This window comes from Vipera berus (assembly GCF_964194415.1).
Source record: "Vipera berus genome assembly, chromosome: 3".
Classification (NCBI taxonomy): Eukaryota; Metazoa; Chordata; class Lepidosauria; order Squamata; family Viperidae; genus Vipera; species Vipera berus.
Window position 1 is genome coordinate 120,788,531 of NC_138204.1, and position 16,168 is coordinate 120,804,698.

The 16,168-nt window shown below is 41.1% G+C and overlaps 2 protein-coding genes across 2 annotated transcripts; one reads left to right on the plus strand and one right to left on the minus strand.

The window, feature by feature from the left end:
* Positions 1 to 208: 208 nt before the first annotated feature.
* CD14 (CD14 molecule) lies at positions 209 to 1,753 on the plus strand (the record flags this gene model as incomplete). Its single annotated transcript, XM_081325567.1, has 1 exon — positions 209 to 1,753. A coding segment is annotated over one exon (1,002 nt), but the record flags the coding sequence as incomplete, so codon positions are not given.
* A 9,070-nt stretch (positions 1,754 to 10,823) lies between these two features.
* On the minus strand, positions 10,824 to 15,805 carry LOC308666179 (SLC35A4 upstream microprotein). Its single transcript, XM_081324779.1, has 3 exons — positions 15,754 to 15,805; positions 13,166 to 13,264; positions 10,824 to 11,628 (listed from the first exon to the last, which is right to left on the minus strand). Exons 1-3 carry the CDS (start codon positions 15,766 to 15,768, stop codon positions 11,431 to 11,433), a joined length of 312 nt encoding a protein of 103 aa, XP_081180905.1. The 5' UTR covers positions 15,769 to 15,805; the 3' UTR covers positions 10,824 to 11,430.
* Between the last annotated feature and the right edge of the window lie 363 nt (positions 15,806 to 16,168).

Below are 16,168 nucleotides of genomic sequence, written 5' to 3' on the forward strand. Positions count from 1 at the left end.
ACAAAACATTGCTGTATGCCTTTTAGCTGCTGAGTATGAACTCAAAGGAGGAAACCTGGAACAATTTGCAGACTTTTCTGGAATGCAGCCAGATCCAAATGTAATTAATATCCTGCAAGCTCTGCAGGTAAGAAAGCTCATCTTTACTGACCTCCTTGTGCCGGAAGTTCTGTTACCAGGTGCCCTGGAATTTATTTCTTATGCAAGTCTTGTTTCAGAACTTGAATTTGTTAATTGCACTTTCCTTAGACTTGAACACTGGCAGTATACAAGGCCCTTGAATCTAAAAGTTACCTCTCTGCGTTTCCACAAAGTGATAGCTGCCCCTCTGGATGAAAGATTTGATATATCCAGTCTGAAGAGATGGTTGGAGACCCTGGAGAATCTGACACTGACCGAGTCACAGGTGACATCTATTCCTTGCAAGATTGGCAGAATATTCAGAGAATTACGTTTTTTGGATATTTCAGGAAACCATTTTCAGGATCAAAGCCTAAACTCAACGTTCTGCAAAGGAGCTTTCCCACAGCTCCAAGTATTGAAACTAAATCACAATAATTTGACTTCTCTTGAGACTTTGTGCAAGACTCTTAGTAATTTTGATATGCTTACCCTCTTAGATTTGAGTCAGAATGACTTCTTGCCTGGAGCGTTCCCTTTCCACTGTATGTGGCCACAACCACTTCAAATTTTTAATTTGTCTAACACGGGATTAGAACATGTGGATAGTTTACTGCCTCCCAACATTAAAGTATTAGATCTGAGTGACAATAACATCTTTGCTCTAGATGTCTCACATTCTTCTTTGAAAGAGCTTTATTTGTCCAATAATAGACTACAGACATTCCCATCAGTCCATCAGCTTCCTAATCTGGAGGTCCTGAATTTAGATGGAAACTGCATGTCAAGGTTACGGAGCAAGGATTTATTGTATCTGAAACATTTACAGAGCTTAAAGGCTGGCCACAATCTGTACAACTGTTCTTGTACTTCCTATATCAGGGAAATCCGAGACTTAGCAGCTAAAGAGTCATTGCTGCTTGATTGGCCTCAGAATTATGTATGTGACTCCCCTCCCATTTATCAAGGCTACCTGGTAAGAGATGTGCCTCTATCACTACTACATTGCAACAAGACTCTGATCAGTCAAGGCTCAGTAGTCAGTCTATTGATGTGTCTTTCCCTTGTTCTTCATTTGCTTCTAGCATAGCTATGAGAATGCTAATTGAAGTGCTTGTATTCAAAATCCAGTTTAATGTTATGTAAATTGAAGCGCTAGATTTATTCCTGTTTTTCAGAAATCATAACAATAGAGAATGGTAAAGAGCAGCATGTTTATTTGAAAATATTACACGTTTGACCTTTGTTTGTCATCAAGACTCATCAGCTTCACTACCAGTCATTCTCCTCAAAGTCATATGGGGTGTTTGAATGGATGGTGGGAACTCACAACCCTTTTGTCAAAGAATGGGATATTTCCAATTTTAGAAAGGTCATAATGCGCATTTCAACTTATTTCCTTGATAAAATCTTAGTATTCATTTATACTTACTAATGAATATAATGAAACTTAAACTTTCTTTTCTTATTCAAGCACTTTATATTGGATTTATATGGGGTTATCAAAAATTGGAAAGCGATGTAATAGCTTTAACCATTATTATTCAACAATAATTATATTTCTGGTTATTGACAATATTCCAAATTTTCCATATATTTTCACCAGCAATAAATTTGGCTTGTTCAGCTTCTAAACCACAAAAGACATGTCGTCTCCTTTTTAAACATTTCTGATGGCAGAGAGATTCTATAACCTTTCCCTTCTAATTTGCTCTAATTTGAACTGGAGAATCATAAACCACAGACAAGAAGTTTTTTTTTCCTACTTTACAGGAAGATTGTATTGTGCAAAAGTAAAGATTTACTTTTTAAAAAAATCTATAACCATTTACGTCTAGGGTTTATTTCTAGTTGCTTTTTAAAAATTCTTGTATCTTTTATTTTTTTCTCAGATTTACCTTTTTTTCTTTTTTTCTTTTTCAACATGGGTCACTTGGCTCACAGGATAGAATGGAAGAGGGGCAAAGTGCAGACATTTTCTTTATAGGCAGGCCTGGTTTAATAAATTGGAGGCCCACTGCAATAACTGGCTTGGGGTCCAACCTATGCCCCAGGTCTAGGCAAATGGATTCCTGTAAGATAGGGGTGTCAAACTCAATTTCATTGAGGGCCGCATCAGCATTGCGGTTGCCCTCAGGGGGCCGGGTGGGTGTGGCCTGGGTGGGCGTGGCTAGAGCGCATATGGCCTACTGGGTGGGCATGGCCAGCTCTACATCGTTCGCATCAAGGGTGCCTATGGGGGCCTGGGCAGAAGTGGGACAGATCTGAGGGTCTCTGGCAGGAGGAGGGTCTCTGGGCCAGGGCCAAGACAGTGGGGGCCGTTCCCTCACTGTTTCCAGGATGGCTTCGCGGGCCGCATGAAACCATTTCACGGGCCGGATCTGGCCCCCGGGCCTTGTGTTTGACATGTCTGCTGTAAGACATCCAAACTCTACTCAAAAGACAATACCAGCAGAACTGGAACTAATGCAGGGAACAACTGGCTACAAAAGTCACCAAAAGTTTGATAATCCTAATTTGCAGAATAAAAGTACCTCAAAGAACTTTCAGAAGAACTCCATTTCTTTAGGTGTTTAAATCTATAGACTACTAAAACTCTAGTTTTCATTACATTTAATTAGGCAAAATGGTGCACATAGGATGATTTTTGAGACCTCAAATGGTCTAATGTACAACGTGCGTCCAAAATCTGGGATCCACGACTCTTGAGGGAATGAAAGTTAGAGAAGTTGTGGTTGCTTCAGTAATTACTGGCAGCTGCTGCTGTCACATGATCTTCATTTCCAAACTTCTGCAAGAGTTCCCAGCCAGTTTTGCAATTCCTTGCTCTCTCCTCCATCCAGTAGCAGCCACTTACCTGTGTTAGAAGAAAAAAACCGGGGGTTTGCTTTCCAGCCGGGAGGCTGTACCTTTAAGAGAAAAGAGAAGAGGGGGGAAAACCACGAAGCCGCTGCAGTTTGAAATGGACAAAAAAAAAAAGAAGCCGGCTGCTGGAGAGATGTTTATTGACAGAAGCGAAGTACCGTTTCAGCAGTTCGGTTCTGGGTCAGCTGCAGAATTGGTTTATTGAATACATGAGTTTTTATACAGTTTTACAATGTTCTGTAATCTGGAGGCTTACTTTTGTGTATTTGTTATTTGATTTTGGCTAGCATGTTTCATGAAGGCTTCGTGGTTCTTCTGTTTGGTTGGGTGGCCTATAGTATACACCTATGGCAATGTCATTTTTTTCTCCCTTTTATATTGACCCAAATGCATTCAAGACAGTTTTCATCATTGTCGTGCTCTATTTCTGTAGAGATGTAGTTATTTCTTATATAGAGAGCAACTCCACCTCCTCTTTTGTTTGGTCTGTTTCTTTTAAATAATTTAAATCCCTCTAGCTATGTGTTCCATTTGTAGGTTTCATCCCACCATGTTTCCGTAATGGCAACAATATCATATCTGCCCTCATTTACCTGAATTTCTAGTTCACCCTGTTTACTTTTCATACTCTGTGCATTGGTGTATAGACATTTGAGTCCTTTATGACTGACCCTGTGTTTACTTTCTACATAACCTGTGTGGCGCCTGAGTTCCCCTATTTTCTTACCACCTGTTTGGTTAGTGCACTTTGTGTGGCACTTGCTGTTAAAAGCTTGATTTTGCTTGACAGCAAGGTTGATATTCTTGTCCACACACACAACTATGTTACATGCACTGATAACCCTATAATTTTTAGATTGTCTTGAATGCATTTGGGTCAATATAAAAGGGAGAAAAATGACATTGCCATAGGTGTATACTATAGGCCACCCAACCAAACAGAGGAAATAGATGAACTTTTTGCTAGTCAGCTAACTAAGGTATGTAGAAAGCACATCACAATACTAAAGGGGGACTTTAATTACCCTGACATCAACTGGGAGACACACTCTGCACCAAGTGGAAGATCAAACAGATTCCTGACAAACCTAGCAGACAACTTTGTCTCCCAAAAAGTAGAAAAGGGAACTATGGGATTAGGCATATTGGATCTAATCCTCACTAACAGAAATGAAATGATAGAAGGTGTTGAAGCCACAGGAAACTTGGGGGGAAGTGATCATGCAATATTGGAATTCAACATTCTGGAAGCACAAGCAATAGAACACAGTCAAACTAGAGTCTTGGATTTTAAAAGAGCTAATTTCAATAAACTTAGAGTTTGGGAAGGATTCCATGGATGAGAATCCTAAAGGGAAAAACAACTCAAGAAGCTTGGTGAAATTTTGAAAAGTGAGATAATAAAAGCCCAGTCTAGCACAATATCAACAAAGAAGAAAAATAACAGCTCTCAAAAGAAACGATCCTGGCTGCATAAAGAGCTCTCTGATAAATTGAAAGATAAAAAGGGAAAGTATAAAAAGTGGAAAGAGGGGCACATAACTAAGGCAGAATATCAGCAAATAGCCCATGCCTCCAAAGATGAAGTGAGGAACGCTAAGGCTCAAAATGAACTAAGGCTTGCGACCAAAGTCAAAAATAACAAAAAAAGCTTCTTTCAACATGTAAAAAACAAGAAAAAAGTGAAGGAAATGATTGGTCCATTAATGGGGGAAAGTGGCAAGAAGGCGACAAGCAACAGAGAGAAAGCAGAACTATTTAACTCATTTTTTGCATCTGTCTTTACACGAAGGGAAAAAACAGTCCAACCTATCAAAAACAGTGCCATAAAAAACAGAATAAAAACACAAATTAAGATAGGCAAGAAAATGGTAAGTGAGCACCTGTCCAGTCTAAACAAGTTCAAATCACCAGGACTGCCCACAAACTTCTTTTGTTTGTGGGACTGCATGCAGAGGCAAAGGAAGTTATGGAGGACTGGAGTGGAGCTGGAAAGAAGGTGCCACATGGGTCCGATTGGGGGTGCGGAGGTGCGGGATTTTTGCCAAGTAACTTGTACAGAGCCGGGGAAACGGGCTGGGTGGGGGGACCCTGCGTCCTGCATTTTGCCATCAGAGGCCTTCCAGAAAGGCCTCTGCAGCTGAGAACCGAGCTATGGATTCAATCCATAGTTTGGTTCTAGGCTGCAGAGGCCTTTCTGGAAGGCCTCCGACAGCGAAATGCAGGATGGGGGGCATCAATCTGGAGCTCCATTCTCAGTTACAGAGGCATTTCCTTCGGCCGCAGAAGAAGTGGGCCGGCTGGGTGGGGCTGTTGGTGCCACTGCCACGGAGACCGAGGAAAGACACCCCCCAAAAACAAGACCTGGTGCCTCTTTTGGAGGCCAAAAAAAAGAGCAGGTCTTATTTTTGGGAAAACATGGTATGTTGTAGCTGGTTGACCCATTCTTTTAAGGACGGCACCATAGGGTTATTTACGGGGAGTTCAGGCATAGGTTTGAAGTCTTGACCAGTAGCCACCCAGAACGGGGTGAGCCCCGTGCTACTGTGTACAGAATTGTTGTATGCCAGTTCTGCAAATGGCAAAATGTCAGTCCAGTTATCTTGCTGATAATAACTAAACAAAGAGAGAAGCAACCTGGAATTAAGGATAAACTTCCTAACAATGAGGACAATTAAATGGTGGAACAGCTTGCCTTCAGAAATCATGGGGGCTCCATCACTGGAAGTTTTTTAAGAAGAGAATAGACAGTCACTTGGCTGAAATGGTATAGGTTCTCCTGCTTGAGTAGGGGCTGAACTAGAAGATCTCCAAGGTCCTATTCTATTCTATTCTATTCTATTCTATTCTATTCTATTCTATTCTATTCTATTCTATTCTATTCTATTCTATTCTATTCTATTCTATTCTATTCTATTGCAGGGGTGTCAAACTCACAATGTCACATGACGTGTCGTGACATATCATGACTTTTTTTCCATTGCCAGCAATGGGGTGGGCACGATTTCGCCATGACACATCCAACCTGCGGGCTGGCAGTTTGACAACGCTGATCTAAGGTATTATTCCAACACTGAATTTTCTCGTTCACACTTCCCATTCATTTGGGGGTGATGACTGGAACTGAGTCCCTGTTCAGTAGCAAGTAGGTCCAAAAAGGCCCTCCAAAACTTAGAGGTAAACTGTACCCCTCTATCTCAAAGGTCACCAACCTTTTCATGCTGGCGGTCTGGAGGGAAAGGTAGCAACTGTTTGCGCATGCATGTAAATGCTAGCCACCTCTGCTAGCGCCACAGGCATGCACGAACGGGCTGTACAACCCGCACGGAGCTAGCATGCCACTCCCCATGCACTCTACCAACTTGTGTCATCCTCCTGCATGCCTACGCTGACCCACATACTTCTTGAGCACCTCCACACATCCTCCCTAACCAGCACTGCCTTTCTCCCACCTGCATCCCACCTATGCACCTTTCCTGACCCATTCTATAATTCTTGGGCACCCACACACACTCTTTCTAACCCAAGCCACCTCCCATGCATTAATTTTTATAGCCACCCATTTCACAACAGTAACTATGGGCAATATACAAAGATTAGACAACAACGAAAGAAATAATCTACGCACCTGGAGAATAGTATCTTTCTCATAAAAAGCATATCAACAAGGTTAGCCTAAACTACTGGCCTGAACCCCTGGGGAGGCTTACAAAAGGCGAATACCTGATTTATTTGTTGGCTAACGTGGAGAAATATTAATGGGTGGACTTACAGAGATGAAAACCTTGTTGGCTTGCAGTGGACAAAAGATGTTTTCCCAGGGAGGGGTAATGGAGGCAAATGTAGCCTCTTTGCTTTTATGTCACTGCTTGCCCTTTGCTCACTTAAATCTGCCACTATCCTTAAAGGACCCCCATTGTGTATTATGTGTGTGTGGGGGGAAAGCATTCCAAGCACTTAACTGGTGAATGGGATTAGAACACAGGGGGTCCTAAATAGTTCTCCCGCTCTGTTCCATGCTTAACAAACAGGACTTTAAAGTAGTTTGTGCTACAGAAGGGGGGAAAAAACTTAAGAGATTCCAAAATAATAGAAACACTTAAATGAGAGGATATTATATCGATATTAATATTTTATTTATTTATTTATTTATTTTAATTCCATTTATATCCCGCCCTTCTCCGAAGACTCAGGGCGGCTTACAAGCTTAGCAGTAGCCTTCATTCTATGTATATGCCTGCTTATTAGGGCTTTCACACACACACACCCAAGCAGCATTATTACAAAGTCAGCTTAATTGCCCCCAACAATCTGGGTCCTCATTTTACCTACCTCGGAAGGATGGAAGGCTGAGTCAACCTTGAGCCTGGTGGGACGCGAACCTGCACTAATTGCAGGCAGCTGGTGTTACTTAAGGAGGCATTAGCCCACTGCTCCACCAAGGCTCTATGCAAAAGAGGACCTGATACTTAGTGATGGGGACTGATTTGGGCCAGTTGCATCCACTGTGGATCTCTTGGATAAATCCCATATCCCATGTACCAAGGGAAAGATTGTGTTTATAGGCTAAATCAGTGCTTTCAAACTTGGCAAATTTTTAAGGCATACGAGTGGGCACATTGGCTGGGGGAATTAAGTCCACATATCTTAAAGTTGCCAAGGTTGAGAACACTATTTTAGGTGATGATGCAAGTAAATATCATGGGGGCTGTTGGCTTCCAGTAGTATATTTGGTAAATATCAGGTTTGCTTCAGTATTTCAAATTTTTAGTTAACTTTTGAAGCTAAGCAAAAGTACTGAGCGATAAAAGAACCCCATTGTTATTAACCATTCATTGATCAATTTCGTATCATTATTTTATAAAATTCTTAATAGTTTCCTTTATAACAAATGAAGAAAAATACAATTCAAACAGTATTTTCATATTCCAGTTTAGATATTGTTTGGTGACGCTGACTTTGACACTGAACCAAACCACGTTCAACCCTATCAAGTTTTTTTAAAAATCCTAGAAGTGACAATTCCACTCATGTGAAGAACACTGCTGTGAAAAAATATACCCCATTTTGATAAGTATACCAGAGATCAAGAATGCTCTAGATAAGCCAAATATTTACCAAAGAAAGAAACATTTTATTTCGGAAATCTACACTGATGGCATCTGGAGAGTATAGACAGAAATACTGTATAGCCTTATTTGTAATTATTGTCTACAGTTATTAATTTGGCTATAGGACAGTACAAATGCTAATGATATCAGAATCACATCAGATACTCAAAACAATAAAAAAATAACATGAGGAAGTTCAAAACTACTTGGCCAAAAAAAGAATATAAAATACAACTACATTCTATGAGGTACCGTTAAGGAATTGAATTTAAATAAAAACATTTCTGAGCATCATTTAGAAAAGCAAGCACACACATAACTGGCTTAAACATGTGGTCTTAAACATGCTAAATATTTAGCAAATCCAGGAAAGAAAAATTAGGCAAACTGTATGGAATAAAAAAGAACTGTGTTTTGTTGTGCTGTATCTATTCTTGGGATCTGGTAGCAATACATTCTTTATAAAAGCAAAAAATACAGAACCACAAAACCAGCTTGCAAAAGGCACTTCATCACCATAATGTTTATAAGACATTTGTATTAGAGCAAATCTCTAGAAAGAACAAAATTCAAACTTGGCACTTGGGTGAGGCTACCCTTTTCCAACACAACTCCCAGTATGATAATAAAAAAGCTGCAGGGATAGAGATGGGCATCTTGGAGACAATATTCTAGTGCTACTTATTAAAAGAAACATAAATCTTCCCCTTCTGAAGATTCAGAAAACTGGCCATTAGGTAGCCAGAAAATGAAAGATTGCTTTCTAAGGTCCCACTTTCTTACTATCGAAATAGATTCTTCAAAATCATGGCCACGCATTAAAACAAAACAATCTCTTCATGTTTTCTGGAATGGAAGATCTGGCAGACAATAGTAAAGTTCCAGCCCCCCCCCCCAAAAGGCTTCCATAGAAGAATCTGCTTTTATCATCAGGGATTAATGAGATTAAAGATTGAAACAGAACAGAATCTAAGGTAAAACTATTTACTTTAGAGAGGGATTATACTTTGTGATAAACCATTCAATTCATAGTATTTTTCTATGCTGTATATTAATATCAATAATTTTTATTTACAGCCAAATGTGTACACACACACACGAAACTGAAGGTACGCAACCCTTTGGGCCACACTGCATATGTCCATTTTCCTAGGACAGATAGTTTACAAAAGAAAACTGTAATGTAATCCAGTGCTTGTTGAGGTACAAGAGCTTTGTGAAGGTGTGGATCTATATCAACAGGCAAGTCTCAAAGTATATAGAAAAGAGTTGGCATACATTCCTATGCTACTTTGGACCACCACAGACCATGCACCCTATATCTGGCAGAGGGTCTTGTATGAAATATAACTTAATTACATAAAATCTGATGCTTTATTTGGGCCTGTTCCTCCCACACTATGCTTTGAACTATCTCAAAAGACTTGATATCTTGCACAAAATTTGCTGCCATCCAGGGGTTCATTGATATTTTGCAGCTTAGATGGTAGTAGCTCTATGCATCTACAGATATATTGCAGAGAGAAACCAGTGCAAGAAGTCACCAAATCTTTGTTGTCATCTATTGTGTGTGTTGGAACCCAATTATGACAGCCCTCTTATGTGCATACACGTGTGCGCGCACACACACACACACATATTTAGTGGACAGATTTAGTATATTATAAATATACTCAAATAAAACAGCTTCTAGGAATCTGGTTTCTTGATAGATGAATTACCACATTCAGCAAAGCAAAAATTAGAAGGCCTGTTTTAGTGTATAGCAAGGGTGTCAAACTGCCGGCCCACGGGCCGGACACATCATCGGGAAGCCACGCCCACCCCATTGCCAGCAATGGTGAAAAAGCTCTGATACATTGCATGACGTCACGGGTTTGACATATCTGGTGTACAGTGTAATGGTGGAAAACTGATTAAAGTAGCTCATCAGAACTTCAGGGCAGTCACTCTCACATAGCCCATAGAATTGTTGTGGGGGGAAAATGGGGGGGGGAAATGTTTTCTACTGCCTAAGTAAAAGGTAGTTTAACAAGTAAACAGATATGTGAAAAAAGAAACTGATTCTGGAGATTAAGATTTTGTCCCTACAGATAACTGAAATGTCCCAAAGCATGCAATTTAGAAAGATTAACTGAGGTTAAACTGAATGACATGCGGCCATCTGTCAAAGGCAGGTCATACAGCGAGCATTGAGGGCTTCCATCTGCATACAAGGCTCCTAAGTATAAGTACTGAAAGGGCAGGTTGTGTAAGTTGAGTCAGTCTTTGGTGCAGGAGGAAGAATTAGAATACCAATTGTTCCTTTAAAGCAGTTAAAAGTAAAATAGAGGTGGCAAAGAATCTAGCAGGGGTGTCAAACTCAATTTCATTGAGGGCCGCATCAGCATTGTGGTTGCCCTCAAGGGGCCGGGTGGGTATGGCCAGGGTGGGCGTGGCCTACTGGGTGGGCGTGGCTAGAGTGCGTATGGCCTACTGGGTGGGCATGGCCAGCTCTACATCGTTCGCATCAAGGGTGCCTATGGGGGCCTGGGCAGGAGTGGGACAGATCTGAGGGTCTCTGGCAGAAGGAGGGTCTCTGGGCCAGGGCCAAGGCAGCGGGGGCCATTCCCTCACTGTTTCCAGGATGGCTTCGCGGGCCGCATGAAACCACGTCGCGGGCCAGATCCGGCCCCCGGGCCTTGTGTTTGACATGTCTGGTATAAAGCAACTAGAGATAATAAGTCAGGATCAGCAATACCCACTTAATGCAATACCAAAAAAAAACCCCCAACAACAAGAAGACAACTAATATTCAGTGATAATTTTCAGGATGTATAGAGAAAAAGGAAGAAGCACCTTTTGTTTTTTAAAGAAGAAATCTACTACACTTATCTTTGTGGCAAGTAGATGTTGTACAAATAAGAACTCAAATCAGCAAATCAGGAAAGAAATGAAATGCGTATGTCAGTATAATATATATACATGATTAGGGGAAAGCTGGTTATCTCACACTGTGTTTCCTGGCATGGGCAGGTTTATAGCAGGCATGCCATACCAGTTGCTTTTCACTCCATTAGAAAGAGACTGCCTTGCTGTCCGACACCAGGCTCCCATCTGATCTAAACCCCAGGAGAGTTGAAGCAAGCAGCACCAGATTCATTCCAGAACTGTGAACCTTAAAAAGCAGACCTGCTGAAATATTACTTGTCCATTATAAAATACTTTTCCAGTTAATAAGAATGTCTAAAGTGGAGGTAAATGTTTTGACCTATGTAGAACTAAAAGAGATGAGAAGCTGAAAGGTTATTTTTCCCCCCCTGGGGTATATTGTTGCATGAATATTGCTGCATTTCTAGTTTGATCTTTTACTGGATGAATTGAAACAGTCTTTGATTGTCTTTTCCACATCAGGAATGGCATAGCTCTGAGCAGCAAACACTCCAGTACAACTCCCCACCAAAAAGCCTATGACTGCAGAAGATCTTAGTTTGGCTACAACAAATCCAGCAAGAAATCCCTTGACAAATGGAGAGGCCAGCCAAGAAGCATCCTGTCAAAAAAGAGAAAGAAAAAACAACATTTGAGAAAAACTAAAATTCACATATTTTCTCTAGAATTCAAAGCTAATATAATATTACTAACTAAACATGTATTGATTCTAGTTTCAGACCAGTACTAATCAAAGCAGACATGTCAAACACAAGGCCCGGGGGCCAGATCCGGCCCGCGAAGTGGTTTCATGCGGCCTGCGAAGCCATCCTGGAAACAGTGAGGGAACGGCCCCCACTGCCTTGGCCCTGGCCCAGAGACCCTCCTTCTGCCAGAGACCCTCAGATCTGTCCCACTCCTGCCCAGGCCCCCATAGGCACCCTTGATGCGAACGATGTAGAGCTGGCCATGCCCACCCAGTAGGCCATACGCACTCTAGCCACGCCCACCCAGTAGGCCACGCCCACCCAGGCCATACCCACCCGGCCCCCTGAGGGCAACTGCAATGCTGATGCGGCCCTCAATGAAATTGAGTTTGACACCCCTGAATTAAAGCATTAAACAATTTCAGACCAGTACTATTTAAGGCATTACACTGTTCTATAATGACAGGGCTGTTTAAACTGCATGTAATGGATCTAACTGCTGACTTTTAGGAAACAAGATATAGTTAAAAGATTTCCATATATAAGAATTTAGAAGCTTGGATTCATTTTTTATTATTAAAAGATGATTTATTCACTGTATAATTGGTCTTTAGACATGCCCTTTGGTCACAAATATTATTAGTATTAATATTAGTAAAAAATGGTATACTCCTGTTTCTTCATTTTTCTTACCAGCTAAACTTAGAGAAAGTAATTTAACTTTATATGCATATGGCATTGTGGAGAAATTGTAGAAACCTTTTATGTAGCTGCACTGAGAGAGTTAGATCTTTCTGATCCTAACCTATTTGCCTTGAATTGAAAATAACTGGACAATTGATCTTATTTCATGATGTCCTTTTATTCCTTTCTGTATTAATTAAATTTTAATAAGCAAATACTTAATTAGGCTGTTTCTGACAGAAACACAGATGAGTTTTCTATTTATATTTGGATCAAACATAATCTACAGCATTAATAATGTATTAATGGATAACTCATAATATGCTATTTATATAGCCCTAAAAACCATGAAAACTCGCTGGGTGACCTTGGGCCAGTCAGCCCAACTCACCACATAGGGTTGCTGTTTGTGGGGAAAAGAGGAAGAAGTTATGTTCGATAATTTTCCGCCTTGAGTTATTTGTAAAAATAACAAAGGAGTCTATAAAACAAACAAAAATTCTGGTGCATTAACCGATAAACTGTACAGTAAACTCTCGATTTAAAGGAAATGAAGGACTGTCTAGTACAGTTGAATCTCCATTTTTATTTTGGGGTGAGTAGGTGGGTAGTGATAGTAGGTTTACTATGGTTTACAAATTATGCTTGTTATTGATGGAATATTAACAGGATATTGATCAGCAAATCATACTTCGTTGACATTTATATTTAAGTATCCTGTAGCAAATAAAGGCATTCACTGGGAAAACAAAGCAACTCCATTCTTACCTGCCCCATTCCAGCCTGTACTTCATTTTCAACTTTTCGTTTCAAACTTTCCAACTGATCCTTCAAAAAAGCAAGATCTTTCAATTTTGGCAGAGAATCCTACATATTGGAAACAAAAAAGCATATTCCAAATTGCATGCACAATTATTTCAGTATTTTTGTTCCAGAAAGCAAAGAATTGAGGGCCAAAGCAGTCCAGCAATTCCAAGAATTTAGCTAAAGTCTAAATCTGTGTGAAGCTATCACTATTACTACAGCAGAAAGATGCTACCGGTAGATTTTTCTCTAAGGCCTTAAGATCAAAAACAATACTGTACATTTGTGTACTGTAACACAATCTAACTGTGTGCTTTTCAGAGCATGAAATAGGAATTCATTAGTGGGCTATTTTTCAAATATTAGTTTGAATAGCAGCAGAAAGCAACTTTTGTTTACCAAGGTTTGCATCACATATATGACCAGTCTTAGGGGTAGAGACCTACATTTAGATATAGTTTAACACAGGCATTCCCGTTCACCACTTCTCGTTATGTCTCAATTCCCAACTAACATCCTACCTATTCATAGTTCGAAGACGGAGGTTTGAAATACTTAGGAGAAATGGAAATATGCTGCTTCCATTAAAGGCATGCCTAGAACTATGATGAAAGCAAACCACATCATAAGCTCTGTCCCTTTTGTACAGGAGTACAGACATAAGTACATATGACAGAAATAGAGCATGCATTGCCACGATGCAATTCTACTTTTGAAATTTGTCCCCACTTGAATCATGTGCAGATGTGCTGGGGGGGGGGGAGAACGTGTATTAGACCACATGGGCAGCTATCAGTGACTAAGACCATGATAGTGATGCAGCATGGTAAAGCTATTGAAAAGCTGCTACAGTTGCACCTATCAAACATATTCATAACTTGCCATAATAAAATTGGGCTAATTAAAGACTGCATGTAAATGGATAATCTAGACCAGGGGTGTCAAACTCAATTTCATTGAGGGCCGCATCAGCATTGCGGTTACCCTTGAGGGGACGGGTGGCTGTGGCCAGGGTGGGCATGGCCTACTGGTTGGGCATGGCTGGAGTGTGTGTGACCTACTGGGTGGGCATGGCCAGCTCTACATTGTTTGCGTCAATGGTGCCTATGGGGGCCTGGGCAAGAAATGCAGCTGGGGAAGTGTTATCCTTCATGAGGAATGAAGAAATGTACCATCGCCTGGAAGTGGCCAGCACATGGCCCTCTCCTCACAGCGCTGAGAGGCTGAGCCGGTTGGCACAAATCTGAAGAGAAGCACAACGCTGCCCAGCCCCTAGCCTGCCCGAAGTAGGCAGGACCATGTGCTGGCCACTTCCAGGCGATGGTGCATTTCTTCATTCCTCACAAAGGGTGATACCTCCCCAGCGTGCACCCGGGGGCAGGGCCGATGCGGCAGGGGCCGGTCCCTCACTGTTTCCAGATGGCCTTGTAGAGCTAAGACTGAATGAATTTCAGCATAGATGACCACCACAAAATTGTACATTGGCTCCTGGCCGGCCTGGGCCGGAGCCAAGGCAGTGGGGGCCGTTCCCTCACTGTTTCCAGGATGGCTTCGCGGGCCACATGAAACCACTTCGCGGGCCAGATCTGGCCCCCGGGCCTTGTGTTTGACATGTCTGATCTAGACTGAAAGCAGTACAGTATCTCCAAAATCACCATCAAATTATAAATCCTATTACATCATTGATTCTGAACTTCATAGAATTATGACACAAAATATGAATTATAGGGACAAATTCTAATGAATTCCTTTAAGTTTAATGTGGGAATTCCGGAAAATCCATTCTCAAATCCATATGCAAAACCAAAACCAAAAGAGTAACAGATTCCAACCTTTTCTTTAATATGCTTTTTGTTTTTATTCTTCTGTATCTTGTTCTTATCTGTTTATTCTGTTCACTATCTTTGAGCCGCCCAAAGATTTTTTCGGCAGTGAGGCACCACCAAATTTAACGAATGAATAAAATTTTAGGTGGTGCAAAAATAAGCACTTTGGGCATGAGTCATATGAGAATACAGAGAATGGCTGACCTCTGGGGCTTACCATTAAACTACAAATTGGCTCTATCTGTGATATGGTCACTGGGGGATACACCTTTCATCAACTAAGGTGAAATATTATTACGTATGATAATATGAGAATCCATGTATTCCCTCCATGCTTAAGCCGAAAAAAACCCGCAAGTTCCGTGACTATCACGATTTATTATACGAAGATCGACGAATTCCAACTCCACGAGTTTTTGCACGGGGCAGCAAAAATCTTAGTATTTCTGGCTTTAGGTGGCAAAAAACATGCAAGTTGGAGTTCGATAGCCGGTTTGGGAAGGTATCTAAATAACGCGAAACCCCGAAATTGATTTCTTGGATCCGATTTTTCGCGGGCTACCCGACTCAGGTCCAAAGCCAGCTTGCAAAAACAAGATGTCGACAAGTTGTAGGTTGCCCACTGCAGCTGCCCATCTCCGCCGACGCCAGCCCCTAACGAGGGGAAAAAGACCGAGCGCGAGAGGAAACCCGGAACGAGCGAGACGGCTCCACACGCGCCCCTACCTTATCATCCGCCATTTTTTAGCCAGAAATTGCCCAGCTTCCTTCTGCCCATGCGCAGAAGAAAATGCAGCTTTGGAGCGTTCGGTATCTGGAAGCTAAAGTTTGGGTTCGTTTGGAAGTTTTTTTTTATGAAAATGAGTGGGGAAATCCCGATTTTAATACAGCTGTCGATGCCTATATAAACGCAACAGCAAAAGTCCGATTAATTGGTAGGGGATGTTTGAAATTCAATGTAACAAAGCGGTTTTAAAAATAGATGAAGCCAGTACACAAGAGGCTGGAATAGGCACTTTTGCAATACAACTGAAATAAACATGTGTGCCAAGTAAACAAGAATACGATTGAAGATTTATAACTTTTAGAATTATTCGTTTACCGTCTCTTTAATAATCCCAAAGTCATTCGGAATAGCCCA